This window comes from Leucopleurus acutus, assembly GCF_964270905.1.
Source record: "Leucopleurus acutus genome assembly, chromosome: 3".
In the NCBI taxonomy this organism is placed as follows: Eukaryota; Metazoa; Chordata; class Mammalia; order Artiodactyla; family Delphinidae; genus Leucopleurus; species Leucopleurus acutus.
The window spans coordinates 145775263-145802301 of NC_139145.1; the positions used below are offsets into that span (position 1 = coordinate 145775263).

The 27039-nt window shown below is 38.6% G+C and overlaps 1 protein-coding gene across 9 annotated transcripts in view; it reads left to right on the top strand.

Annotated features, from left to right (window-relative positions):
• Window positions 1–27039, top strand: part of CPLANE1 (ciliogenesis and planar polarity effector complex subunit 1) — a 129325-nt gene that overhangs the window by 64377 nt on the left and 37909 nt on the right. For 7 of the 9 annotated variants that reach the window (XM_082835810.1, XM_082835814.1, XM_082835813.1 and 4 more), the window contains 7 exons: window positions 2293–2397; window positions 3890–3961; window positions 5708–5817; window positions 6164–6359; window positions 6984–7091; window positions 11335–11585; window positions 16567–16654. In XM_082835810.1, the coding sequence (XP_082691936.1) occupies window positions 2293–2397; window positions 3890–3961; window positions 5708–5817; window positions 6164–6359; window positions 6984–7091; window positions 11335–11585; window positions 16567–16654 (930 nt within the window). The remainder of the gene's footprint in view (window positions 1–2292; window positions 2398–3889; window positions 3962–5707; window positions 5818–6163; window positions 6360–6983; window positions 7092–11334; window positions 11586–16566; window positions 16655–27039) is intronic. The other 2 variants (XM_082835812.1, XM_082835818.1) reach the window with 1 other exon arrangement.

Below are 27039 nucleotides of genomic sequence, written 5' to 3' on the forward strand. Positions count from 1 at the left end.
CGAACCCGTGTCCCCTGCATCGGCAGGTGGACTCTCAACCACTGCGCCACCAGGGAAGCCCAATGTCCACATTTTAAACTGGCATTTTCCTATTAGTGATATCACCACTCATTTGATTGGACAAGATTTTTACCTTGGAAGTCACCCCTGATTTATCCCTCACATCTGTTACCCCATTCCTTCACATAATCCTTGGCCTGGTGCTCCCTCCCTTTTTTGGTGCCACGACCCAGCATCAGGCCTCTGCGTGCTGAGCAGTTGTCTCCTCACTGACCTGCTTAGCTTCTGTTTCTCAGCTTCTTAATCTGTCTGGTGTTCTTCTTTTCCACACACTTGTCTTAAAACCATTTTCTTTTTCATTCTTGATAACATTCTTTCTCTTCGCAAAGGTGGTACATATTCACTGGAGAAGATTTAGAAAATGCAAGTAGAAAATAAGACCAAAATTAAAATCTCCAATAATCCTTCTGTCTAGAGATAACCAGTGTTAATATTCTTCTAGAGTTTATTTTCTGAATATCCCTACTCTCTATATATCTATAAATTATATTTGTGTGTGTATATATATATATATTTATATATAAAAAGAATACCTCCTCTACTTGTTTATAACTTACTTGTTTTTACATACGAGTATTAAGGTATATATCTTCCCATTTTACTAGATATTCTTCTACAATGTCATTTAAAATGACTGCATAGTACTCCAGTGAATGTATATTGTGTCATTCCAAACAACAACAATTCTCCAATTCTGTGACATCTACTGGGTGTCCTATAATTCAATTCCATTCTAACACTAATAACCTAGAGTTAGCACAGACCCCAGAGGTTAAGGAATCAGTCCCAAAAGACTCCCTATTTCCTTTAGACACCAGCTGCAAATGGGGTCCCCCAACACCTGCATTTTTGTCTGGTCAAATATAAATTCAGGGATTCCCATGACACCCCCGCCCCCTACCACCAGGTTTACTAATTCTCTAGAACAACTCTAGAACTCACAAAAGCACTTTATTTGTGGTTACAGTTTCATTATAAAGGATACAACTCAGGAACAGCCAAATGGGAGAGATGCATAGGGCAAGGTATGGGGTTTGAGGACACAGAGCTCCCACACCCTTTCTGGGTGCACCAATTCCCAGCACATCCACTTAATCATCAACCTAGAAGCCCCCTTAGCCTCGTTGTCTCAGGGTTTTTACTGAAATTTCATTACATAGGCATGATTGATTACATCATTGGCCATTGGTGATTGAACTCCAGCTGCTCTCCCTTCCATGGAGGTGGGAGTAAGGTGGGGCTGATAGTTGGTTCCTCTGGTGACCAGCACCCATCCTAAAACTATCTAGGGGCCTGCCAGGAGTCATTAGCCTAAACTCAGATATGATCAAAAGGGGCTCATCATGAATAACAAAACATACTCCTACCACTCAGGAAAATCCAAGGGTGTAAGGAGTTTTGTTCCTGGAACCAAGGACAAAGACCAAATATAAATATTTTTTATTATACTACCAAGTGCCATCATTGATACTCTTTTATTCTACTTAGACTCCCTGGGTACTCTCCCAGGAATATCCACATCAAAACCTAAACTCCCATAATAGTCTTTGGACTTTGATTCTACTTCCTGCTGAATGTTTCCTCCAGGGTGGAAATTACCTCAGGTACAGCATGTGCAGTCTGAATTCATTATCCCTTCCCTACCAGCTGGTTTGTTCTTCTGTGTTCTCTATCTCCATTTGTGTCACTACCAACTTAACATCAAAACACACATTATTCTGAGTTCTGCTCTCCCCTTCCCCCTCTCAACCAATCAGTAGCCAGTTCTTGCCTATTTTACTATCGTTGTAATTCTTAAATTTATCCTCTCTCCTCTATTCCTCACCATTACTAGGTACTTATTTGAACTGCTGCAGCAACCTCATCTATGTGATTGCCTTACTTTAATTTTATCCACTCAAATTTATTTTCCACACACTGGCTGGGGTGGTTTCTCTAGAACATCAGTCTGACCATATCATTTACCTGCTCAACAACTTCTACTGGATCTTCATCAGTCAGAAGAATAGGTTTCTAGCCTGGGCATACAGAGTCCTTCACAATTTTGGTTTTAATTCTACTGAGCTGCCTGTGAGGGTCAACTTAGATACCACTTCACTCAGAAAGTCCATTTTGGTAACATCTTGACACTGAATTCCTCACCTCCCTTGAGTTAGGTACTCTGCTTCTGGGCTCCTGGTAATATATTGGCTTCTCAATGATTGCTTCCAATGTTCTGTTGTTATATTTAAGAAAAACTCCAGGATAATGTTAATACATCAGCTGGATTGCATTTCATGGCCTCTGTAAAAAAGAAAGTTAAAGGATGTCAGGATGCAAGTACAAATACAGACCCAGGTAAAATGCTATTTCACTTTAATTTTTAAAATTCATTACATTTTGCAATATTTAATATATCTCAACTTTTTTTTCAAAACAGTGATTTAAAGGGAATTTAAAATTATGTGATAGGGACTTCGGGGGTGGTCCAGTGGTCAAGACTCCACGCTACCAATGCAGGGGGCCTGTGTTCAATCCCTGGTCATGGAACTAAATCCCGAATGCCTCAACTGAGAGATCCTGCATGCCACAACTAAAGATCCCTCATTCCTCAACTAAAGATCCTGCATGCTGTCACTAAAGGTCCCGCACATGGCAATGAAGATTCTGCATGCCGCAACTAAGACCCAGCGCAGCCAAATAAATAAATATTTAAGTAAAAAATAAATGAATAAAATTATGTGATATTAGTTACTCATCCCAGCTTCTTGTCCCCAGCCCTGGTATATACTTTACACATTTTAAACTAAAATTAAATTTTAAATTGAATTTATGGTAACTTCATTAAAACATAATAGGTATTTGTTTAAAAATGCCATGGACTACATCCTAAATCAGTAGAAATAATATATATTCTAAAATTTTTTATTTTTTGGCTGCGCCATGCGGCATGTAGGATCTTAGTCCCATGACCAAGGATTGAACTGCACCCACTGCATTGGAAGAGCGGAGTCTTAACCACTGGACCGCCAGGGAAGTCCTGGTAGAAATAATATTTTGAATTTGGGTTCTCTGTGCCATAATTGACTTTACTAGAATTTTATGCCTAAGATTGAGAGGCCTGAAGCCGTGGCTACTGAAGTTGAGTTAGGAAGAGAAGGACTAGATTGGGTTTAGTGTGGGAAGAATATATGTAACTATGTCCAAAAATAGAGAAAATAAATGTTGGAGGAGCTATTATTTGGAATTTTGCCTGACAGACTTCTTCATTAATGTAATGAATGAATGTATTAGGTGGTTTCCAGTATTTTTCTCCTATGAGTGATGCTTCAGTGAGTAACTTCTTGCATAGAGCCTTTTTTGTTGTCGTTGTTCATCACTATGATTTAGCTAACTCTTTTACCCTTTACCAATCCAGTAGATTAAAGAAAAGGCCTCTAACTGTTATTTTAATTTTTATTTCTTTCTGAATGAGGTTGAGCATGTACAAGTTTTTTTCTAATAAGATTTTTTTTGATGCAAATGGTGAGTGCGCATTTGAGAAACATTCTTAAATGTATCTTTGAGAAAGCCTAGGAGGTACTTGACTGCTCTGTAGTCTTCTAAAGTCAGCAGCCTATTTGCTAGAAGTTTGTTATTCGTTCAGGTGATCAGGCCCAGGATATAAATAGTAATAAAATCTAAAATTATCATATTAATTAAAAAATTAATTTCTTAAGCTGTCTACTTTTCTACCACGTTTTATACACAATATATAAAAATCTGCACTTGTATGTTTAATTTTTTCTGTGCTTTTGAAATCCTTTTTCTGTTTTCTCTTTTTGTCCCAAATCTCCTAATTGACTACAAGATAAAGATGCTGCTTCTCAAGAAGTTGTTTCTGAATGTCATAAAAATCAGCAAATCATTTCTTCCTCATCAGGTGTGATTTCTTTCTTTTTTTTTCTGAGAACACCATGACTAGTTAAAGATTATGTCTGCATGACGGCTGAAACAGGAGTTACCGACCCCCATAAAAAAAAGCAGTTAAACCAATCAATTGATTTAATAGAGATAGAATGAAAATTTAAGTATTTTCACTTTCTTTTTTTCTAGTTTTTTAAAAAGTTTATTTATTTTATTCATTTATTTTTGGCTGCATTGGGTCTTCGTTGCTGCACACGGGCTTTCTCTAGTTGTGGCAAGCAGGGGCTACTCTTCATTGCAGTGCATCGGGTTCTCATTGCGGTGGCTTCTCTTGTTGCAGAGCATGGGCTCTTGGCACGCAGGCTTCAGTTGTTGTAGCACGTGGGCTCAGTAGTTGTGGCTTGTGGGCTCTAGAGCGCAGGGTCAGCAGTTGTGGCGCATGGGCTTAGTTGCTCCACGGCATAGGGGGATCTTCCTGGACCAGGGCTCGAACCTGTCTGTGTCCCCTGCATTGGCAGGTGGATTCTTAACCACTGTGCCACCAGGGAAGCCCTTTTTTTCTAGTTTTTTGGTTGTCATGTGGTTTAAATTCAAGCCTTGGTGCCAAGTTTCCAGTACTCAGTATTGCAACGAGTTATATTTTGCTTGTGAAATTTGAAAGTAATGTGCTATTAAAAATGCAATGCTAGGGAAAAAAAATACAATGCTAGGAAATAAGATTAGAGTTGTAGGACAAAAGGCACAGAGTTAGACTGCTGACTTATTGTGACAGGCTTCTATATTGTTTTGAATAAGAAGCTAATGACTTCTGTAAAATTAAGATATTAAACATTTTAAGTGGTAAAATTTAGCTATGGTCTTTATATATACTAAGAACTACTGAATTGTACATTTTTAAAGGAGGTGAATTACATCTCAATAAAGCTGGTTAAACAAGCGAACAAGCAACAAGAAACAGTGTGGAAAGTAAAAAAATAAATTAGTTATGATTAATTTCCTAAAACCTGGTTTTATTGAAATTTTAAACAAGCAAAACTGACTTAATATATCTGAAATTGAAAAATAAAATTATAGCATGTTCTTGGTATGACTTAGATATTTCATTATTCTTGTGAGCCATTCATATGAGAAAAGCAATAGTCAATATGCATCAATTCTGAATTATTCTAGAGTAATTTGCCCTTAGAATAGAATACAGTTTGCTTTAATTTATTTATACCTATGAAACTTCTACTTAGATTTTCAACAAATATCCTTTTTTTTTTTTTTTTGGTTGCATTGGGTCTTCGTTGCTGTGCGCAGGCTTTCTCTAGTTGCAGCGAGCAGGGGCTACTTTTTGTTGTGGTGTGCAGCCTTCTCACTGCAGTGGCTTCTCTTGTTGCAGAGCACAGGCCCTAGAGCACACGGGCGTCAGTAGCTGCAGTGTGTGGGCTCAGTAGTTGCGGCACGTGGGCTCTAGGGTGCGCGGGCTTCAGTAGTTGTGGTACGCATGCTCAGTAGTTGTGGCTCGCGGAATCTAGAGCACAGGCTCAGTAATTGTGGCGCACGGGCTTAGTTGCTCTGCAGCATGTGGGATCTTCCTGGACCAGGGATTGAACCCGTGTTCCCTGCATTGGCAGGTGGATTCTTAACCACTGCGCCACCAGGGAAGTCCGTCCAACAAATGTGTTTAATGTTGTTTGTTGCTAACTTTTTCTTACCAAGTTAATGACATAGAGCTATTTACAGATTTTTTTACTATCCTGATTTTTCTTATTTTTAGAACGTGAATCTTTCAATGTTCCTCAACTTTTGGCACCAGATGTATATCTGAATCTCAAACTTTCCACTGAAATATCAGAGAAACCTCTGTCACCTTCAGCAAGTGAAACGGTACTAAATTTGGAAGTTTTAATAAGAAGTTTTAATAATACCTTTGTGCTAAATTTTATTATGGTCATCCACATTATTCAGTTGTATAGGTGAAATGAGGCCAAAAATCTCATCTACATAGATTTGTTGGAAAGGTCAAAAATTAGTTTAAAATTTAAATATTGTGCCCCCAAATACTATAAACCAAAACCATCACACATACTTCCTGAAGTTTGCCCTAAGTTAGGCTTATATAAGCTCTTCATGCCTTGAGAATTAAACCTTTTTGGGGCAGGGGTAGGGTAGAGTGGCCGTACTATAAGTAAAAAGAACGTAACCCTCTTTGATTTTGTGTGTTTTGGTTCAGACTGGGCACACTTACATAAATGTGATTGACATTGAAGCTGATGATCTACACAAATTACCTGTTAGAGAAGAGCCTTCAGATGATAATAGTATCAAACAACAAAGCGATCGTCTAGAAGTCCCATCTTCTGCAGAATTACATTACATGGCAGCTTCAGTTACTAATGCTCTTCCCCTGCACAATTTTAAGAGTCAAGGTAATAATTTTTTCTACTTTTAAAATAAATTTAAAACATTTTGAAAAATTCTTTAATATAGCATTGTTACCCCTACTTATGTCTCTTAGCTCTCCTCCTCCAAATCCACTGTAATTTTATTTTATTTATTTTTTTAATAAACGTATTTATTGATTGATTGATTGATTTTTGGCTGTGTTGGATCTTTGTTGCTACGTACGGGCCTCCTCTAGTTGTGGCGAGCAGGAGCGACTGTTCGTTGCAGTGTGTGGGCTTCTCACTGCAGTGGTCTCTCTTGTTGCGGAGCACGGGTTCCAGGCACGTGGGCTCAGTAGTTGTGGCTTGCGGGCTCTAGAGCACAGGCTAAGTAGCTGTGGCACATGGGCCCAGTTGCTCCGTGGCATGTGGGAACTTCCTGGACCAGGGCTCGAGCCCATGTCCCCTGCAATGGCAGGCGGATTCTCAACCACTGTGCCACCAGGGAAGTCCGAATTCATAATTTTAGATGTTTATATTCACATTTAGAAATGTTCTGTTAATCTTTTAAATACCTTGTTTATAAGTTTAGAATCAATCTTTTTATGCCTTTCGTATTCTTGATAGAATCTGGCAATTCTGCTATGGATTTATTTTTTAAACCTGCAGAAGTGTCTCCAACCTTTCTGGATGGAAGAAGCTGGAGAGCAGGCATTCCAGAAGTGAAGGAGCCTTGCATCACCTCACCTCCACCATTAGACATACAGCAGGACAAAGGTGAATGCCCTAGATTTATAGCATAACTTTCCCCTTTCTCTGAATTACCGTCGTATTAGAAATAAGCACTAAAACTTGATCACTGCAGAGGAAACCAGAAAAAGGGTTTTTCCCTTGCTAAGGAGAGTAGGGGCAGATAGGTAAATGAGATAAGAGTCATGGTTCCAAGCCTGGGAGCCAGGGATATTGTGCAAGGAAACTACAGATCTGTTTGTGCATATGTCTTTTCTCAATTAATGAGGCTAAAAATAAATATCCTGTGGAATTTTGTGAGTGTTTTGGTGTTAAAAAGGAATTCTCATATTTTAGAAGGTGGGAAGTTCTAGAATAGCACATAGAAAATACACAGGCTTGGTAGCCAATAGTACTTTATTAGTAAAATATTCAGTTTTATAGTCATAAATCAGGTTGCATTATTGTAAAATATTTGCAAGATTTAGAAGAATGTTTCTCCAAAACCTAAACTTATTACATCTGCGAATCATTAGATTAATCTAGTATGTAATCAGACTTCCTGCAGCAGAGACCTAATGCCTCTTCTGGCTTCCACAACTGTTGGGAGGAATGGACCTATCCTTGTGGTCATCAGCTGCTTGGGTGCAAAGTCCAGCGTTGCCTTTTCATTGTGCATCAACAGCAGACACTCAGGAGATGTGAGGAGCAAGGAAGGGATGGGTAGCAGGGAAACTTCACCTTAGGATGTGTTAGAGCATGTGTATTACAACTGTGTATACAAAAAGTACCAGCATTTCAGATTTTGAAGCCTTTGTCCTCTCTCTCCCCTGCCATGGGACTGCTAGGTGCATGGGTAGTGGAGGGAGGATGTCTGAAGCTGACAGTCTTTCATGCTGGGGAAGTGTGTGGGGAAATGAAAAGACCTTGGCTTTTATCAGTAGATTCAAATAGAACAGACCTGACTTTCAGTCTCAGCCCTGTTACTTAATAGCTTGGAGACTTTTTGCAGGTAATTAACTTTATCTGATCCTCATTTGTATCTCTGTAGGATACAACCTCATAGGGTTGTCATGAGGGTTACATCTAGCCAAATGCCTGTGACTACTTAAGTACCCTGTTAGTTTCCCTTCATTTTCACACCAACTTGACTTTTGAACTTCTGACAAACTAGAACCGGACTGATCTCCCTGTGACCTCAGAATATCTTAGGACAGCATTTAAAATGACTATAAGCTACAGGTAATTTCCTCCATCAGTGAGATTAAGTCTATATTCAGCCTTTTGGAAGATCCTTCTCTGAGGAGATCGGTCATGAAAATATGTCAGTGGACCCTTCTACTATTACTAAAGAGAACTTAAAAATGCCAATTTAAAAGGAAGAGTTTTATATTGTGAAATTAAATTCTGTCATGGTATACATAGTATACTTTAAAGACTCAGAATATAGTCACAGTAGAGTTGAGTGGGATTTGTATTATAAGAAAAGGCTGGGAGAAGGGAGGGACAGGGTTCTTAGGTATTTAAAACAAAAGCAAAAGCCAAACAAACAATACATTTCTGTTTTAGTGAGACCTCACCATTTTGAATGACAGTAGCTTACTATTTTAGAAACCATCTCCAACAGGAATACTATCAGTAACAGCAAGCAGAGCTTTGCTAGGCAGAGGGAGAGCATTGCAGGGTCAGTGGAACTCAGTATTTTAAATCACCTCCTAAGTGATTTTTTTTCAGTTAGTCAGTGAGAGTGGAACAGTTTCTCCATAGGAAGGGAAACTGGTTTCATTATGTATGTAAGCCATTCCAGATTTTGAGCACATCCATCTCTTTTTTGCTGTATATTCTACTTGAAGTTTGCACACCAGATTGCTTCCTGCGTGAATAAGGGAGATACTGCAGGATGCCAAGAAACAAGAAGGATAGGTGGCAAAGTACTGTGAGAGTCAAGCTAAAAAAAGGGTAGGGCCAAAACAGGTAGGGAAAGATTATGTGACTGCCATTGCCAACACTGGAATTCACCTTTATCTTCTCATGGGAAGCTTCTCCTTAGACTGGGACGGAAATATAATCACTACTTAACATTTGTTTAGTAATTCACAGTTTTCAGAGTATTTTTTTGGATGATTTGATCTTCACAAAACCTCTATGAGTTAGGTAGGACAGGCATCATAATCCTCATTTGACCAACTCTTCATTCACTCAACACTAAGTTAGGGACAATATATTGGGACTGAAGAAGAGAGTAATACCAGGCTGTGTCCTTGGGCTCATATATGGGGGGAAGGAAGGCAGGGAAGTAAAGAGATGATTATGATACAGCATGGTAAGTGCAGTTACGGTGATAAGGATGAGACTGTTGGGAAATATAGCATCTAATCCATATCTGGGGAGGATTGGGGCTATTTAGGGGAGAGCCACCTAAATGGAATCTTAGAGGTAGGATCTAGCGAGGGAACGGTGCATACAGATGGAGAGAATAGATTGTGCAGTGACTCAGAGGTTTGACGGAGCTTGCTGAGTTTGAGAAAATTAAAGTTCAGTGTGCTTGGAATTTTTGTTCTTTAAAGAAATAGCGAGAAATGAGCTGGATAGGCAGGCCAAGGGAAGACAATGCCATTGTCTCTCATACTGAGACATTTGAACTTTTAAGGTGAAGGCATTAGAGAAACGCTGAAGGATTTCAGGTGGAAAAGGAAAAATACCAGATTTGGGTTTTAAAAGATCTCTCTAGGGCCTGTGTGGAAGTTGGGCTAGAGAGAAGTGAAATAAGTTAGAGATAAGGATACTGTTTGGGGTCCATTGGTTGTGAACACTTCAGCTAAGCACTGGTAGTAGGAATGAGGAGATGACAGGTACGTGGATCCTCAAGATTTGGTGTCATGTTGGAACTGAAGGAAGGAAGAACCGAATGTGTCTCAGGCCTCTGGCTTGGGAAGCTGGGTGAATGATAGTGCTTACTCCCTGAGCTGGGGAATCGGGGAAGGAGCAAGGTGAATGGGCTGAATTGATGAGTTTGGTTTTATATGCTTTGGGGACAGCCTAACTGAGATGACCAGGATACAGATGGATTTAAGGGCTGGAGCTCAGAAAGAGTGCCATTTGGATGTGAGAGTCAGCAGTGCATCTGAGACCTCACCCAGAGAGGGTGGGTTGAGTGAGAAGAGACGTGAGCTGAGACTGGCGCCCTGGAAATACTGAAGGGTAAAAGGAGTGGGTGGCGGAAGGGAAGACCAAGACGACAACTGAGAAGGGAGAGCGAGATAGGGAGGAGAAGACCCAGAAGCCAAAAGTGTTTTAAATTTGTGACAACAATCAGTTGGGCTTAAGAGTAGAGTCAGTCATTGGCTTTGATATGGGCCTTGGGAGGTTTAATGTTTGCCTAAGGGCCCACGTAGAAGCAGTAATGGTCAACATTGGACCTAGCTTTTACTGTGTGACATTGTTGGTTTTCAAGGAGAGTTTTAAAAAGTCATAAAAATAGTAAGGTTGCTTTTTGATGAAGTGTATTTTTGTAGCAGAAGATAAACGTAACATTCAAATTGCATTGTATATGGAACTTTGTGGTAATGGTAACACTGTTATGTATTCTTATCTCACAACAAAGACAAATCTCAGAAGTCAAGAAGCTGAAATGGTATTTATAAGTATATTAAGTTAAAACTGATTTGGAAGGGAATGTTATGTTGACTTAAAATGAGGTCTTCAAAAAAGTAGATCTGCATCTACTTCTGTTTTTGTTGTTGTTGTTGTTGTTTTTGTTTTTTTTGCGGTACGCGGGCCTCTCACTGTTGCGGCCTCTCCCGTTGCGGAGCACAGGCTCCAGATGCGCAGGCTCAGCGGCCATGGCTCACGGGCCCAGCCGCTCCGCGGCATGTGGGATCCTCCCTGACCGGGGCACGAACCCGCGTCCCCTGCGTCGGCAGGCGGACTCTCAACCACTGCGCCACCAGGGAAGCCCTACTTCTGTTTTTTTTTTTTTTTTTTTCGTTTTTAAAAAATTTATTCTATGATTTTTTTGTTATTGAACTCAAGTTATTTATTTATTTGCGGTACACGGGCCTCTCATTTTTGTGGCCTCTCCCGCTGCGGAGCACAGGCTCCGGATGCGCAGGCCCAGCGGCCATGGCCCACGGGCCCAGCCGCTCCGTGGCATGTGGGACCCTCCCGGACCGGGGCACGAACCCGCGTCCCCTGCATTGGCAGGTGGACTCTCAACCACTGTGCCACCAGGGAAGCCCCTACTTCTGTTTTAATTGTAGTCAATTCTGATATTACCTTTATTAATATTTAGATACTCCGAAGCCAGATCTTCGATTCAAGGAACCAAGCTCAAAGTCAGATGCCTCAGATTACCCTCTGTGGGAACTACTACAGGATGTCTCTGCCACTCGTCCTGCACCAAGCTCTGCAGCTCGCCGACTCGAGCATCTCACCTCAAAGCTTCAGAAAATTGATGAACAGCTGTTAGCAATACAGAACATTGCTGAAAACATAGAGCAGAATTACCCGAGACGTATCATGCTAGACCGACATTGTATTAAGGTAGGCTGTCTTTATTTTAGTTTTTTGTTTGTTACCTACTTATTAAATTTGTAGTGTGATATAATTTTAGACTCTTGATTTTTCAAAATAATGGGAAATTTGGTTTCTTTAGGCTAGGGTTTCTCCACCTCAGCGTTGTTGACATTTGGGCCAGATATTTCTTTGTTGTGGGAGTTTGTCCCATGCATTTTAAGATAATCAGTAGCATCCCTGGTCTTGACCCACTAGCTGTCAGTAGCATTCCCCTCAGCTATAATAATCAAAAATGTCTCCAGGCATTGCCAAATGTCCCCTGGGAGAAAAAATCACTCCCAGTTGAGAACCACTTAAACGTTAACCTTTTAAGAAGTGAACTCTTGCTTCCTATCAGGAAAATAAATATATGAATTACAAAACCAGAATGTGGTTTTAGATAAACCCTGCTCATAATTGAGTATCATTTTCTTCGGCAAGATTTTTATAACTTTACAAACAGTGTTGTCCTTATATTTTGAATTCTGTTTCTTTCAGATATTTTATACAATGGGATTACTAGTGCTTAGAAGTTTTCTGTATCTTTAAAAAGTATTCAGAATAAAGAGATTGATGTTTATGTATATTGGTATATCATGGTAGTTAGACCAATAGGAAGGAAGTCTCAAACGTTAATTACTTACTTTGCACAAGCATCCTGTCTTTTTTTTTAGGAAATAAAATTTATATAAAATAAAGGTTAAGGAACAAATGGTAAAAATATTTTGAATGTGTTAAAGCCTTATATTGAGAAATGCAAATTGGTTTGCAGGAAACGAATTCCATCAGTGACATGTCTAACAAATATTCCAGGTTGCTAAGATGTTGATATTTTAAAAGATAAATTTATTAGGTTTATAGCATTTCTTTAATCCAAACATTTAACAATTATTAAAAGGTTAAGGTTAAACATATGTGAAACTACACTGAAAAAAATATATGAAGTAGGACTCTTGGGTTTTTAAAAAATTTTTATTGGAGTGTAGTTGATTTGCAATGTTGTGTTAGTTTCAGGACTACTATTAAGTAATGACATTATGGTGTTTTGTTGGTTGTTTTCCTTTTTGTTTTTAATCCAGGTTTAGATCTGTTATATCCAAATTAATGTTGAGTGTCAGAGTTGTCCTTGGAAGTCCATATTCCAAGGAATCCCTTTCAAAATCCCTTATCTTCTAGTTTATTAAGCGTATCTAAAGCCAGATATGTTACTTACACCTGAATCTAGTCTTGTTCCTGGCTTGTTCACTCTCTCCAGAGCCCATGAATCATTCGTTCCTTTAACAAACATTTATCGACCTTCTACCACATGCTAGGCCCTGTGTTAAGTTCTGGGAATAGGAAAGTAAATAAGGCATAGTCCCTACTCTCAAGGAGCTTAGAATCTAATAAAAGAAGATAGATGTATGCACCAAAAACACATGTGAACAGGGTGCTGTAAGGACACACAGGTACATATGGCCTGTTGTGACTGTATAGGTAAGTGAAGCTATGGCACCAGAGAAGGCTTCTTAGAGGTGATTCTTGAACTGATAATGAATTGATATTCATCAGTTCGATGAGCAAGGGCTGATGAAAAACATCGTGAGCAAAAGCAGAATGGCATAGAGTATTTGGGGAACTATATCAATGTTAGCGGAAGGTAGCAGTTGATGGGACTGGGCTTTAAGATGCCTGGCAGGAGAGGTAGGTAGGGCAGATAGGGAAGGATGGAAAGTGTTGTTTGCTGTGCCAAGAGAGTAGGATTTTATTCTATAAGCAGGCAATAGGGAACCACTGAGGAATTTTAAGCACTGAAATGATATGATCAGACACTCTGGCAGCCATGTGGTGAATAGAATGGAGAGGAAAAGACTAGGAACAGGGAGATTGGTTGGGTCACAGTAGTTCTAGGCTAGCTGTTTGTTAGAATCAATTTGGGAACTGTCAGAAGTGCAAACTCATGGGCCCCATACCTATGAAATTCTGATTTTAGGTAGGTCTGGGTTAGAGCCCAGGAATCTGTATTATTAACAAGTTTCATAAATGATTCTTAATCAGTTAGCTCTATATCAGGTCTATTTTTTTTTTTTTTTTTTTTTTTGGGCGGTACGCGGGCCTCTCACTGTTTTGGCCTCTCCCGCTGCGGAGCACAGGCTCTGGAGGCGCAGGCTCAGCGGCCATGGCTCACGGGCCTAGCCGCTCCGCAGCATGTGGGATCTTCCCAGACCCGGGCACGAACCCGTGTCCCCTGCATCGGCAGGCGGACTCTCAACCACTGCCCCACCAGGGAAGCCCTATATCAGGTCTATTGATTGGTGTTTGGGATCTGGTGAATAGTACCAAGCCACGAAATAATAATAACCTGAACTTTGGCACTGGGGATGGAGGGAGGATGTAGCAGGATTCAGAGGTTGAGTGGCTGTGGGAAGGTGAAGAATAATGCAGAGATTCACAGTAGACTCCAGATTTCCAGCCTGGGTGAATGTTGGGAGTCATTTTCTAAACTAGGGTAGAGGAAGTGTGTGTCTTTTGGGAGGAGTAAGACAGAGATTTCAGTGAGGGCCACGTGAAATTTGAGGTGCTGTGAGATTAGTAGGCATTTGGATATCTATTGATGCTTCTGGAGCTCAGGAGCTAGATCCGGGGTGATGGTACAGATTTTAGAGTCATCAGTTAGGGGAAAGTTCAAATTACAATAGTGAGGGCACTCACCCAGAGAGAGCATGTTGAGTAAGGAAAAAGTGGGTTAAGATCAGAATTCTGTGGGTGCACTAACTTTTAAGGATGGGGATTCAACAACAAAGTTTAAGAAGATAATCTGAGGGAGGGAAGATGCTCAGGAGAAAGCAAGCCAGAGGAGGAATTTCAAGAAGAATTTCCACAGATCTGGGTCATTAGATAAAAGGACAGCTGTGCATGTCAAGATCACTTGGGATGCTTCTTCAAAATATACATGCCAGCTCTATTGAAAGGCGTGGGGCGGAGAGAGAGGAAGGGGAGTGACTTTGCAAGGACGAGGGTGTAGGTCACACACTTGTATTTTTTGAAAGTTCCCACAAATTCTGATACAGGTCCCCTCTCAGCCCAAGCCTTTCCAAACTGGAAGGTAGGGATTATGTCTTTTGCTTGGTGCATGCAGGCAATTGATAACTTTATTTAATGGCTGTCTCCGTGCTCTCATTTTTAGATTCTGACAGAAATAAAATCATGTTCATATAATAAAGACTTACTAATGGAACAGTTATTAGTAATTGTGGTACGAGCTTGGGAGACAATTTCAAAAGAAGAGTTCTAAAAATGGTTGATCAAACTCTATTCTTCCGAGGTGACTACTTTGAAGGAAATAGAATTGATTTAAATGAAAGGTTTGGCATATTGGCTTAAAATGTTCTCACCCTATTATAATGCACACATAAATACAAAGATTTTTACTTGCCCATTTTAGTTTAAGAAAACAGCTTGTAGGTCTGGAAGAGGCTGAGGGACACCGTGGACACACCAACTACATGCCTTAAAGATACGGGTTCAAGTCCATGTTGTGGATTTGCAAGTCACTGAATTTCTCTGGGCCTTATTCCCTCATCTTTAAAATGAAAGGTTTTGTTTTCTTCAGATAAATACCCCAAAGTGGAATTGCTGGATTGTATGTTAGATCTATTTTTATTTTTTTGAAGAACCTCCATACTGTTTTTCATAGTGGCTGCACTAATTTACATTCCCACCAGCAGTGCACAAGGTTTCCCTTTTCTCCACATCCTTGTCAATACTTGTCTCTTTGATAATAGCCATTCTGTCTGGCATGAGGTGGTATCTCATTGTGGTTTTGATTTGCATTTCCTTGATGATTAGTGATGTTGAGCATCTTTTCATGTGCCTGTTGACCATCTGTATGTTGTCTTTGGAAAAATGTCTGTTCATGTCCTCTGCTCATTTTTAAATTGGATTGTTTGTTTTTTTGATATTGAGTTGTATGAGTTCTTTAAATATTTTACATATTAATCTCTTATTGGAGATAGTATTTGCAAATATTTTCTCCCAGTCTGTAGGTTGCCTTTCTGTTTTGTTGTTGGTTTCCTTCACTGTGCAAAAGCTTTTTAATTTGATGTAGTCTCTGTTTATTTTTGCTTTCTTGCACTTGCCTGGGGAGACAGATCCAAAAAATATATCACTAAGACCAATGTCAAAGAGCGTACTGCCTGTTTTCTTCTAGGAGTTTTATGGTTTCAGGTCTTATGTATAAGTCTTTAATCCAGTTTGAGTTTATTTTTGTGTATGGTGTAAGAAAATGGTCTATGAAAATGGTTTCATTCTTTTAAATGTAGCTGTCCAGTTTTCCCAACATCATTTGTTGAAGAGACTGTCTAAAACACAAAACAAATAAACATATAAAACAGAAACAGACTCATATATACAGAGAACAAACCAGTGGTTGCCAGAGGGGAGGTGGATGGGAGATGGGCCGAATAGGTAAAGGGGATTAAGAGGTACAAACTACCATTTATTTTTTAAAAAAATAAGTCATGATGATGTAATGTACAGCACAGGGAAAATAGTCAATAATATTGTATAACTTTGTATGGTGTGTAGTGTATAAAAATATTGAATTACTGTGTTATACACCTGAAACTAGTATAACATTGTAAGTCAGCTATACTTCAATAAAAAATAAATAAATAAAATAAAGGTGAACTATGTAAAAAGAAGAAAAGTTTTGTCTAGATGGTAGTTATCATTCCTCCCCATTGTAAAATTTATAATGCAATTTTCCTGAACCTCTTAAAAGGTCAAATCGGTTAAGATACAAAATAAGTAAAAATTTACTCCTCTTCATCAGTTCTCACCATTTAGCTCATATTGGATTTAATCCTATTCTTTCATTTGTGGCATTAATACAAATGTGTAAAACCTACATAAAATCGTTTATGATATTTTGAAATTATCAAACCATAAAATTTGTAGCAGTTATTTTGTTGTGCATGTTTTTCTACAGGTTGAACCTGTAGATCACATTGAGCTGTCTTCTGGCCCTGAATCTGAAAAAACACTGCCTTCAAAAACCATTAACATTCCTGAAGAAGGTTTGTGAGGGGTCTGGGGTGGGACTGAAGCCTTTCTTTGAAAGAATAAGTATTTCTTTTTGGTGTGCCAGAACTGGGAATAGTTTTCTTACGGGAGCTGAAGCCATCCGTCCCCTCATTTTTAGATGAGGGCTTCCACCTCAGGCCAGTGTTTTTTCCGAGAAGCCCGACTCTGTACCCTCCCCTGGCGTTTGAACCAGAGGTGGACACTGTGGGCTGGACCTTAGTTTCTGTCACTCCACATCCACAGCCACACACTGCTGAGGGTCACACAGAGCTTTGTGCTGAGGTGCTTGTTTGTCTGTGGTCATCAGCTGAGCTAGAATTTGAGGTTCAGGTTAAATGACACGGCAATGGTGAAGTATTAAGTTTTTTCGTTTCTTATTGAATGAATGGAATTAGGGTAGTTATTTAAATAAATTTCTACTGTAACTATAGTTGTTTATATCTACATTCTCTCATTGAGTCTTGTCAGCAGTTTAATGCATTTTGCCAAAAAACAGGTTTTAGTTCATTGATTCTCTCTATTGTTTCTTAATTTTCTTTTTCATAAATTTCTACTCCTAGCTTTATTATTTTTTCTGCTTTTGGGGCCTTACCTTGTTGGATTTTTCCTAACTTCATTCTTTCTTTTTTTATTTTTTCTAATAAATGCATTTGAGGCTGAACATGTTTCTGAAAGGACCCAGATAAGAGTGTTGATATGTTACATCTTTTGGTGGTGTTCAGATTGAAATAGTTAGCAGTTTATATTAAGGTTTCTTCTTTAGCTCATAAAAGGAGTTTTTAGCTTCCAAATATTATGGGGCTTGGGCTATATTTTTGTAATTTATTTCCATTTTCATTGTATTGTGATTAGATGAGTGTATAATAATGTCATTCTTAGATAGTTGTTAAAATTTCCCTCAGTATATACAGTCAGTTTTTGTAAATATTCTATATTTATTTGAAAAGAATAAGCGTTTTATGTTGGTTTATATATATACACACACACATCTCCTACATAAAATCCTACATAAAATTTCATATATGGGGACTTCCCTGATGGTCCAGTTGTTAAGACTCTGCACTCCCAATTCAGAGGGCCCGTGTTCAATCCCTGGTCAGGGAACTAGATCCCGCATGCTACAACTAAGAGCGCACATGCTGCAACTAAAGATCCTACATGTCGCAACTAAAGATCCTGCATGCCTCAACGAAGATCCCACACACGGCAACAAAGATCCCACATGGTGCAACTAAGACCAGGCACAGCCAAACAAACAAATAAATAAATAAATTCATATATGTAGTCACACACACATATATAATAGTCAGACTTCTAAATTATACTGTTCAGAAGGGTGCATTAAAAATTACCCACAATGATTGTGGAATTATTTATTTCTCTTTATAATTCTGTTAAATGTTTCTTTATGTAGTTGAGGCTATGCTATAAAATGAATATAGTTCATGATGATTATTTTTGTTGAATTTTGTCCCTTTTATCATTAATGACGCTCTTTATTCGCAGTAATGCTTTTTAGACTCAAAAGTCAATTTTGTCTAATATTAATATGTCCATTCCTGCTTTCTTTTGCCTGGTATATCTTTTTTAGTACTTTTTATTTTTAAAAAATTTTAATGGAAAATTTCAAGCGTATTTCAATAGCAGACAGAATAGTATAATTGACCTTCATGTACCCAATAATCACCTTTAACAATTACAAACTCATGGCCAATCCCACCCACTCTTCTACCTTTTCCTGAATTATTTTAAAGCAAATTCCAGACAGCACATTATTTTATCCATAAATATTTTATATGTATCTCTAAAAGATAAGGTCTCCTTTGAAAAAATAATAGTATTGTCATTTCTTTTTTAAAAAGTCTCGATACTGTCATGTATCTAATTAGTGTTCAACTATTGCCAGTTGCCTCATTTTAAAAAATAGTTTATTTGGTCTAGTTGGAGTCCATATACATGGCAGCTGGTTGATGGCGTAAAAGTTTCCTTTAACTTCTGTGTCACTCCTTTATCTCTCTTTTTCCCTTCTAGTTTATTTGTTGAAGAAACCTCGTTGTTTGTCCTTAAGTATTTTTTGGAATCTATAATTTACTAATTGAATCTCTGTGGTGTCATTTAACATGTTCCTCTGTTCCCTGTATTTCCTGTACATTAGACATCCCTTTACTTTCAAACTGAGTGATTATGTTATAGCTGTGTCCGGCATACAGCTAGATTTCATTCTTTTAAATAACTACATAATTTGTGTTTTAATCATCAAGTATAATCAGTTTCCATTTACTGTGATTACTGATATATTTGTGCTTATTTCTATTATCTTATTTTGTGCTTCCTATTTACTCCTTATTTTTTCTTTACTTTCTGTCCTTTCTTTCCATCTCTTGTATTGAGTTTTCTATATTCTCTCTTTCCCTATTTGTTTAGAAATTATACATTCTATTTTTAATCTCCTAGTGATTATTCTTCAGTTTTCAACATTCAGAGTTGAGTGTTGAGATGAATATATTTACCTCCCAAACAATATAAGGACTTTAGACTTTTAACACTGATATGCCTTTTCACATTTTCTCTGATAATGTTTTCTAGTATTTTTGTTCTATCTTATTTTTAACCCACCCACTTAGTCTCCTTTGTCTTGTATTTTTGCTGTTGTTGTTTTTAAACATTTTTTTGTTTTTAATTTATTTATTTTTGGCTAGGTTGGGTCTTTGTTGCTGTGCCCGGGCTTTCTCTAGATGTGGCGAGCGGGGGCTACTCTTTGTTGCTGTGTGCAGGCTTCTCATTGTGGTGGCTTCTCTTGTTGCAGAGCATGGGCTCTAGGCACGCAGGCTTCAGTAGTTGTGGCTCGCGGGCTCAGTAGTTGTGGCTCGTGGGCTCTAGAGCGCAGGCTCAGTAGTTGTGGTGCACGGGCTTAGTTGCTCTGTGGCATGTGGGGTCTTCCCGGACCAGGGCTTGAACCCGTGTCCCCTGCATTGGCAGGTGGATTCTTAACCACTGCACTGTTTTGTATTTTTTTAAGTAAATAGTAATTTGAATTTATCAGCATGTTTGGCAGTTTCTTTCCCCTCAGTTGCTTCTCTTTTAAAATAAGTTGTAAATTGAATAGTGTACATATGTAAACAATAAATATATGAAACCAAAACAGAAGTTTCATCAAATAATATTTGTCCTTATTGCCTGATATGCACTCTGGCATTTTCTGTTCTGTGCCATTATTGCTTCTGGCATCCACTTCTTCGAGGATTGTTCTCTTCTTCCTTCCTTTATTAGTTCTTTCAACTAGAGTCTGTTAGTAGCAAGTTCTCCCAGTCTTTGAAAATAGTTTTAATTTTACTGCAATTTGTGAGTGATGGCTTATAGCTAAATACAGAATTCTAGGTTGATGCTTATTTCCCTCAGCATTGTAAAGATATTATTCCATTTTCCACTGACATCTCTAATTGCTGAGTTTATAATACCTATGTGCTGTCTAATTGCTCTTTTTTATCTCTTATTCCTTTTAAAGTTTTCCTCTTTATGTTTGGTTTATTTTGCATTTTTGATACAGTTTGTCTAGGTGTATATTTCTTTTTATTTATACTATATGGGAGTAGGAATGATTCTTTTATTTTTTTAATAGATCCTTATTGGAGTATAATTGCTTCACAATACTGTGTTAGTTTCTGTTGTACACCAAAGCGAATCAGCCATATGTATACATATGTCCCCATATCCCCTCCCTCTTGAGCCTCCCTCGCATCCTCCCTATCCCACCCCTCTAGGTCATCGCAAAGCACTGAGCTGATCTCCCTGTGCTATGGCGGCTGCTTCCCACTAGCTAACTATTTTACATTCAGTAGTGTATATATGTCGATGCTACTCTCACTTTGCCCAACTTCCCCCTCCCACCCCGTGTCCTCAAGTCCAGTCTCTATGTCTGCATCTTTATTCCCACCCTGAAACTAGGTTCATCAGTACCATTTTTTTTTTTTTTTTTTAGATTCCACATATATGCGTTAGAATACGGTATTTGTTTTTCTCTTTCTGACGTACTTCACTTTGTATGACAGACTCTAGGTCCATCCACCTTACTACAAATAACTCAATTTTGTTTCTTTTTATGGCTGAGTAATGTTCCATTGTATATATGTGCCACATCTTCTTTATCCGTTCATCTGTGGATGGACATTTAGGTTTGTTCCATGTCCTAGCTATTGTGAATAGTGCTGCAGTGAACATTGTGGTACAAGTCTCTCTTTTAATTATGGTATTTTCAAGGTATATGCCCAGTAGTGAGATTGCTGGGTCATATGGTAGTTCTATTTTTAGTTTTTTAAGGAACCTCCATACTGTTTTCCATAGTGGTTGTATCAATTTACATTCCCACCAGCAGTGCAGGAGGGTTCCCTTTTCACCACACCATTTCCAGCATTTATTGTTTCTAGACTTTTTGATAATAGCCATTCTGACAGGCATGAGGTGATACCTCATTGTAATTTTGATTTGTATTTCTCTAATAATTAGTGATGTTGAGAACCTTTCCATGTGCCTCTTGGCCATCTCTATGTCTTTCTTGGTGAAATGTCTATTTAGGTCTTCCGCCCATTTTTTAATTGGATTGTTTGTTATCTTGGTATTGATCTCCATGAGCTGTTTGTATATTTTGGAGATTAATCCTTTGTCTGTTGTTTCATTTGCAAATATTTTCCCCCATTCTGAGGGTTGTCTTTTTGTCTTGTTTATGGTTTCCTTTGCTGTGCAAAAGCTTTTAAGCTTAATTAGGTCCCATTTGGTTTTTTTTGTTTGTTTTTATTTCTGTTACTCTAGGACGTGGGTCAAAAAAATCATGCTGTGATTTATGTCAAAGAGTGTTTTTCCTATGTTTTCCTCTAAGAGTTTTATAGTGTCTGGTCTTACATTTCAGTCTTTAATCCATTTGGAGTTTATTTTTGTGTATGGTGTTAGGGAGTGTTCTAATTTCATTCTTTTACATGTAGCTGTCCAGTTTTCCCAGCACCACCTATTGAAGAGGCTGTCCTTTCTGCATTGTATGTTCTTGCCTCCCTTGTCATAAATTAGGTGACCATATGTGCATTGGTTTATCTCTGGGCATTCTATCCTGTACCATTGATCTATATTTCTGTTTTTGTGCCAGTACCATACTGTCTTGATTACTGTAGCTCTGTGGTAATAGTTTGAAGTCAGGGAGCCTGATTCCTCCAACTCCGTTTTTCTTTCTCAAGATTGCTTTGACTATTTGGGGTCTTTTGTGTTTCCATACGAATTGTAAAATTTTTTGTTCTAATTCTGTGAAGAATGCCATTGGCAGTTTGATAGGGATTGCACTGAATCTGTAGATTGCTTTGGGTAGTATATTCATTTTCACAATATTGATTCTTCCAATCCAAGAACATGGTATATCCCTCCATCTATTTATTTCGTCTTTGATTTCTTTCATCCATGTTCTGTAGTTTTCTGAGTACAAGTCTTTCGTCTCCTTAGGCAGGTTTATTCCTAGATATTTCATTCTTTTTGTTGTGATGGTAAATGGGATTGTTTCCTTAATTTCTCTTTCTGATATTTCGTTGTTGGTGTATAGGAATGCCAGAGATTTCTGTGCATTAATGTTGTATCCTGCAACCTTACCAAATTCATTGATTAGTTCTAGTAGTTTTCTGGTGGCATCTTTAGGATTTTCTATGTGTAGTATCATGTCATCCGCAAACAATGACAGTTTTACTTCTTTTTTTCCAATTTGTATTCCCTTTATTTCTTTTTCTTCTCTGATTGCCGTAGCTAGGACTTCCAAAACCATGTTGAATAAAAGTGATGAGAGGGGCTTCCCTGGTGACGCAGTGGTTGAGAGTCCGCCTGCCGTTGCAGGGGACACGGGTTCGTGCCCCGGTCGGGGAAGATCCCACATGCCGCAGAGCAGCTGGGCCCGTGAGCCATGGCTGCTGAGCCTGCGTGTCCGGAGCCTGTGCTCCGCAACGGGAGAGGCCCCAACAGTGAGATGCCCGCGTACCGCAAAAAAAAAAAAAAAAAAAAACAAAAGTGGTGAGAGCAGAAATCCTTGTCTTGTTCCTGATCTTAGTGGAAATGCTTTCAGTTTTTCACCATTGAGTATGATGTTTTCTGTGGGTTTGTCATATATGGCCTTTATTATGTTGAGGTAGGTTCCCCCAGTGCCCGCTTTCTGGAAAGTTTTTATCATAAGTGGGTGTTGAATTTTGTCAAAAGCTTTTTCTGCATCTATTGAGTTGATCTTATGGTTTTTATTCCTTAATTTGTTAATGTGGTTTCATCACATTGATTGATTTGCATATATTGCAGAATCCTTGCATCCGTGGGATAAATCCTACTTGATCATGGTGTATGATCCTTTTAATGTGCTGTTGGATTCTGTTTGCTAGTTTTTTGTTCAGGAGTTTTGCATCTATGTTCATCAGTGATATTGGTCTATAATTTTCTTATTTTGTGATATATTTTTCTGGTTTTGGTATCAGGGTGATGATGGTGGCTTCGTATAATGAATTTGGGAGTGTTTCTTCCTCTGCAATTTTTTCAAGAGTTTGAAAAGGATTGGTGTTAGCTCTTCTGTAAATGTTCGATAGAATTCGCCTGTGAAGCCATCTAGTCCCGGACTTTTATTTGTTGGAAGATTTTTAATTACAGTTTCAATTTCATTACTTATGATAGGTCTGTTTATATTTTCTAATTCTTCCTGGTTCAGCCTTGGAAAATTATAGCTTTCCAAGAATTTGTCCATTTCTTCGTGGTTGTCCATTTTATTGACATACAGTTGTTTCTGGTAGTCTTTTATATTCCTTTGTATTTCTGAGTTGTCTGTTGTTATTTCTCCTTTTTCATTTCTAATTTTATCGATTTGCATCCTCTCCCTTTTTTTCTTGTTGAGTCTGGATAAGGGTTTATCAATTTTGTTTATCTTCTCAAAGAAGCAGCTTTTAGTTTTATTGATCTTTGCTATTGTTTTCTTTGTTTCTATTTCATTTATTTCTGCTGTGATTTTTATGATTTACTTCCTTCTACTGACTTTGGGTTTTCTTTGTTCTTCTTTCTCTAGTTGTTTTAAGTGTAGGGTTAGATTGTTCATTTGAGATTTTTCTTCTTTCTTAAGGTGAGATTGAATTGCTCTAAACTTCCCTCTTGGAACTGCTTTTGCTGCCTCCCATTGGTTTTTGGGTCATCGTGTTTTCATTGTCATTTGTTTGTATGTATTGTTTTATTTCTTCGTTGATTTCTTCAGTGATCTCTTGGTTATTTAGTAGCGCGCTCTTTAGCCTCCATATATTTGTGTTTTTTACAGTTTTTTTTCCTGTAATTCATTTGCAATATCATAGCGTTGTGGTCAGAAAAGTTGCTTGGTATGATTTCAGTTTTCTTAAATTTACCGAGGCTTGATTTGTGACCCAAGGTGTGATCTGTCTTGGAGAATGTTCCATGTGCACTTGAGAAGATCAAGTGTATTCTGCCACTTTTGGGTGGAATGTTCTATAAATATCAATTAAATCTATCTGGCCTTTTGTGTCACTTAAAGCTTGTGTTTCCTTATTTATTTATTTTTGATGATCTGTCCATTGGTTTAAGTGGTGTGTTATGGTTTAAGTGGTGTGTTAAAGTCCCCTTCTATTATTGTGTTACTGTCAATTTTTCCTTTCATGGTTGTTAGCATTTGCCTTATGTAGTGAGGTGCTCCTATTTTGGGTGCATAAACATTTATAATTGTTATATCTTCTTGGATTGATCCTTTGATCATTATGTAGTGTCCTTCTTTGTCTCTTGTAATAGTCTTTATTTTAAAGTCTATTTTATTGGATATGAGTATTGCTACTCCAGCTTTCTTTTGATTTCCATTTGTATGGAATATCTTTTTCCATCCCTTCACCTCAGTCCATAGGTGTCCCTAGGTCTGAAGTGGGTCTCTTGTAGACAGCATATATATGGGTTTTGTTTTTGTATCCATTCAGCCAGTCTGTGTCTTTTGGTTGGGGCATTTAATCCATTTACATTCAAGGTTATTATCCATGTGTATCTTCCTGTTACTATTTTCTTAATTGTTTTGGGTTTGTTTTTGTGGGTCTTTTTCCCGCCTAGAGAAGTTTCTTTAGCATTTGTTGTAAAGCTGGTTTCGTGGTGCTGAATTCTCTTAGCTTTTGCTTGTCTGAAAAGTTTTTGATTTCTCCCTCAAATCTGAGTGAGATCCTTAATGTGTAGAGTAATCTTGGTTGCAGGGTTTTGTCTTTCATCACGTTAAATATATCCTGCCGCTCCCTTCTGGCCTGCAGAGTTTCCGCTGAAAAATCAGCTGATAACTTTATGGGGATTCCTTTATATGTTATTTTTTGTTTTACCCTTGCTGCTTTTAATATATTTTCTTTGAATTTTATTTTTGTTAGTTTGAGTAATGTGTGTCTTGTTGTGTTTTTCCTAGGGTTAATGCTGTATGGGACTCTCTGGGCTTCCTGGACTTGGGTGACTATTTCCTTTCCCATGTTAGGGAAGTTTTTGACTATAATCTCTTCAGGTGTTTTCTCAGACCCTTTCTTTTTCTCTTCTTCTTCTGGGACCCCTATAATTAGAATGTTGGTGCGTTTAGTGTTTTCGCAGAGGTCTCTGAGGGTGTCTTCAATTCTTTTCATTTTTTTTTTCTTTATTCTGCTCCTTGGCAGTTATTTCTACCATTCTGTCTTCCAGCTCACTTATTTGTTCTTCTGCCTCAGTTATTCTTTTATTGATTCCTTCTAATGTATTTTTCATTTCAGTTATTATGTTGTTCATCTGTGTTTGTTTGTTCTTTAGATCTTCTAGATCTCTGTTAAACATTTCTTGTATTTTCTCAATCCGTGCCTCCATTCTACTTCCAGATTCTGGATCATCTTTACTATCATTACTCTGAATTCTTTTACAGGTAGATTGCCTATTTCCTCTTCATTTATTTGGTGTTGTAGGTTTTTACCTTGCTCCTTCATCTGTGACATATCTTTTTGCCATCTCATTTTTTTTTTTTATAAGTGGGATTGTGTTCCTGTCTAACTGGTTGTTTGGCCTGAGGCTTCCAACACTGGAGTTTATAGGCTGTTGGGTAGAGCTGGGTGTTGGTGCTGAGATGAGGACCTCCGTGAGACCTCACTCCAATGAATATTCTGAGGTTCTCTGTTAGTCCAGTGGTTCCGACACGGAGCTCCCACCGCAGGAGCTTCAGTCCGACCTCCTGCTCATGAACCAAGATCCCACAAGTCGCATGTGGTGGCAAAAAAAAAAAAAAAATGAGAGAACAATAACAAAGTAAAAAATAGACTAGGAAACTAACAGATATGTTAGAAAGAATGTAAAAATAAAAATATAGTTGAATCAACAACCAGAAGGTACAACAGTACCACAATAGTGAAAAAGAGAAGGCGGGAAAAGAGGGAAAAAGAAAAGAAAAGAAAAAAACAACAACAGGGAAAAGGCCTTGGCTGTGGAGGGTGGGTCCTAAGCAAGGGTGAGGTTTAGGTGATGGGCGGGGCCCATGCTCAGGACCCACAGGGCTGGAAAAGGCCCTGGGGGCTATGGGAGGGTGGGGCTAGGCTCCAGGAACAGAAGGGGCCCAGATGTGCCCCCCACCCCTGGTCTCAGAGGGTGGGGGACCTCACCTGGGAGCCCAGCAGGTTGTCTGGCCTCAAGTGGGCAGGGCAAACGCCCTCCTCTCCTCTCCTGCTCCTCCGGTCCCGGAGGGCCTCTCCCGCCTGCCTCTCCTGATCTCCCCGGGTCTCCCTCCTACACCCTCAGTACCCATGCCACCTGGAGGGGGCTTTGGAGGACAGGGAACCAGCCTGGGAGGAATGATTCTTTAATTTACAGATTTAACACTGGGAATTTTTCATCTGGTTTCTTTTGGAGTATTGCTTCCTTCCCATTCTTTCTGTTCTGTTTTCTAAAACACTTGTTAGAGGTATGTTGGAACTTCTCAGTCTATTTCTTGTCTTTTAATCACTTCTTAATTTCCACCTTTTTAATCTCTCAGTGATGTGCTCAGGATGTTTCCTCAGATCTCTCTCTCTTAGTTTACGAATTCTCTCTTCTGCTGTGTCTTCTTTGCTGTAGGATTTTAATTTTGGTGACTACATTCTTAATGTCTAGAAGTTTTGTTTCTTTTTCAAATCTATCTGTTCTTTGGATGTACTCTGTCCTGTTCTTTTATTGTGGTTTCTATACCTTCTTTCATCAATTTAATTATTTTAGTAATATTTTATGCCCTTTCAGATTATTTTATTTCTTGTGTGCATGTTCTTGATTGTCAAATTCTATATACTGTCCTCAGGTTTGCTTGTTTCTTTGTGTGAGTTTTAATTTTTTATCATGAGCTTATTTTGTAGGGGGTGGTTCTGCTAGGTTG